This window comes from Zea mays, chromosome 1, assembly GCF_902167145.1.
Source record: "Zea mays cultivar B73 chromosome 1, Zm-B73-REFERENCE-NAM-5.0, whole genome shotgun sequence".
NCBI classification, from domain to species: Eukaryota; Viridiplantae; Streptophyta; class Magnoliopsida; order Poales; family Poaceae; genus Zea; species Zea mays.
In genome coordinates, this window is record NC_050096.1 from 177,010,559 (window position 1) to 177,012,703 (window position 2,145).

The window sequence follows — 2,145 nt, forward strand, 5'->3', positions numbered from 1 at the left end:
ATGCAGGTCTACAATTTTACTAAATTCAGTCGGTTCTTCAGCACCTATTGCAAGATGAAGCTTTGGTCCTCATTTGTATGCCTCAAAACGGCTACTATGTTGACCATGAAATATGGTTAGAGCTTACCGACTATTGCAAGATGAAGCTTTGGTCCAACAAATTTTAGATCTTCATAAAAAGTACAACATGACATTTGAAATTATTAGTGTATTGACACAGCATGAAAGTTTCAAATAAAAACCGAATTCACTCTCCAAGGCATACCTTTTTTCATCATAGGTTAATGGATTTAACATTCCAAGGGTGCTAAAGACTACAAATCCTCAAACTCTTTCGGTAGAAGTTTAAACTCGTGTAACAAACACCTAATGCTCACGCGTATAGATTTGGTCGTTTCTTTAACCATAAGATGGGAAACGGGAACCTGATCCCATAGCGCCTAAATTCCCATTTCAAAATCCCCATATTCAGATACTAAAAGTAACCCACCAGACAAAGTAGTTTTATAGTCTTCCTGCCACCCCCTTCAACTGATGGTGTTTCTCTAGAGCTTCAGTCGTGTGGAGATCACCCTCTAGCATATGGGACACACCTTCAGATCCTTGGCACAGTCAGAACAAGTCTACATGCATTTTTCATAAAAGCACCATTGTGTATTACCAATTCATACATAACTGATGAAGTGACACCGTCACATAAACAAAAAAAAGAATAATTCAGCCAGCCATTGTTTTGAGGCATATAAATGAGGACCTCACAAAGCAAGTGGAAGGCTTATAGATGAACATGTTCAGTGAAGTAGAGGAGTTGGTACACCTGCGTTGTGCAATGCCTGTCTGAGATTCGAGATCTGTAACTCTCATACTCCATAAGGGAAGGTCTCTGCACGTGATATTAATAGGACATTGAGCCCCAAATCACAGGAGGGCCAAATGACTGATGTTGGAGTACGTAGGATCTGAACGGGTCACAATGTCAACACAGACCTTGAGAGTATGCATTTTCACGGGAAGCGAAGACTTTGACAACATGTCAATTCATAGTTCTTCTATCAGATACAACTTCCTAAGCAAAAGGTCTAATCTAATGCAAAAAAATCAAAAAGTGAGGGAGACGGACCTCCTCGTCAGCACCTTCCGCCTTGGCGCCTGGGTTGCCAGGGGCATGATGTCCCGCTCCCTCTCCCTCCTCGACCTCGCGGGGTAGGCTGACAGCGCCGACCGCATGCTAGAGCTGCCACCGTCAGCTGCCTAGGCGACTGGCTTCGTCGCCGAGTTCGAGCGCGAGTGCGGCGCTGGGCGCGTCTCGAAGAAATCAAATTTGAATTATGATTTTCTTTGCTCCGATTGACAAACAAATAGATCCTAAAGTCCCTACACCCTCAAAACTAAATGACCACTTGATTAAACACACAAAAAACCAGTAGCGATCATATTCCAAACATTTAGCTAAACACATGCATATCACATTCAAAGCTAATAAAAAGAGGAACACTGAGCTTACCCTGGGTGAGAGATCAAACCTGATGACGTCCGTCCCGACTCCTAACAACAGCATCAAAGAGTGATTCCTGACAAGAGCCTGCACGCACGCAATGCCAAATCAAAATCAAGCACAATTTTCGTTGTGATGAAGAAACAAAACATAAGCTTATTGATTACAGAACAAAATCAAAATACCAAAATAAAATCAAATTAATCGCTTTCACTCCACAGAGCATTGCCATGAGCTACAATTACTTGTGAGCAGCAGCATGAATGAACCTTCAGGCCGTGCGAGGAAAGATACTGTTTTGGCAACCTTTTCCAAGCACTCCTTACTCTGCATCATCAACCAACGAATAATAGCCATCCATCTTCACCGCCGCCGTGCTGGCGCGCTCCGGCGCCACCGCGGCCAAGGGCCCCACCGACGTGCTCGTGCACGACTTCCAGTTCGAGGTGGAGCAGGTGCTGAGCAGGGATTTCCTATGCGACGAGAACCGGGTCGCCGGCAGCGGCACCCCATCGCTCGGCCACTTCGTCATCCGCGGGGGCGGGGCCGGGGCCGGCGATGCCTTCTGCTCTGCCCAGGAGGACGGCTCGTCGGGGGAGAAGACGCGCCGCCGCCGCAGCCGCAAGTAAATTTTACTTGTCCGCTGTCCG

At 46.2% G+C, this 2,145-nt stretch overlaps 1 protein-coding gene across 1 annotated transcript; it reads left to right on the forward strand.

Annotated features, from left to right (window-relative positions):
- Nucleotides 1-933: 933 nt before the first annotated feature.
- Nucleotides 934-2,145, forward strand: LOC103645068 (protein IRX15-LIKE-like). The gene is made up of 2 exons (XM_008668196.2): nt 934-948; nt 1,849-2,145. The coding sequence occupies exons 1-2, from the start codon at nt 934-936 to the stop codon at nt 2,122-2,124; spliced, it is 291 nt and encodes a 96-aa protein (XP_008666418.1). The 3' UTR covers nt 2,125-2,145.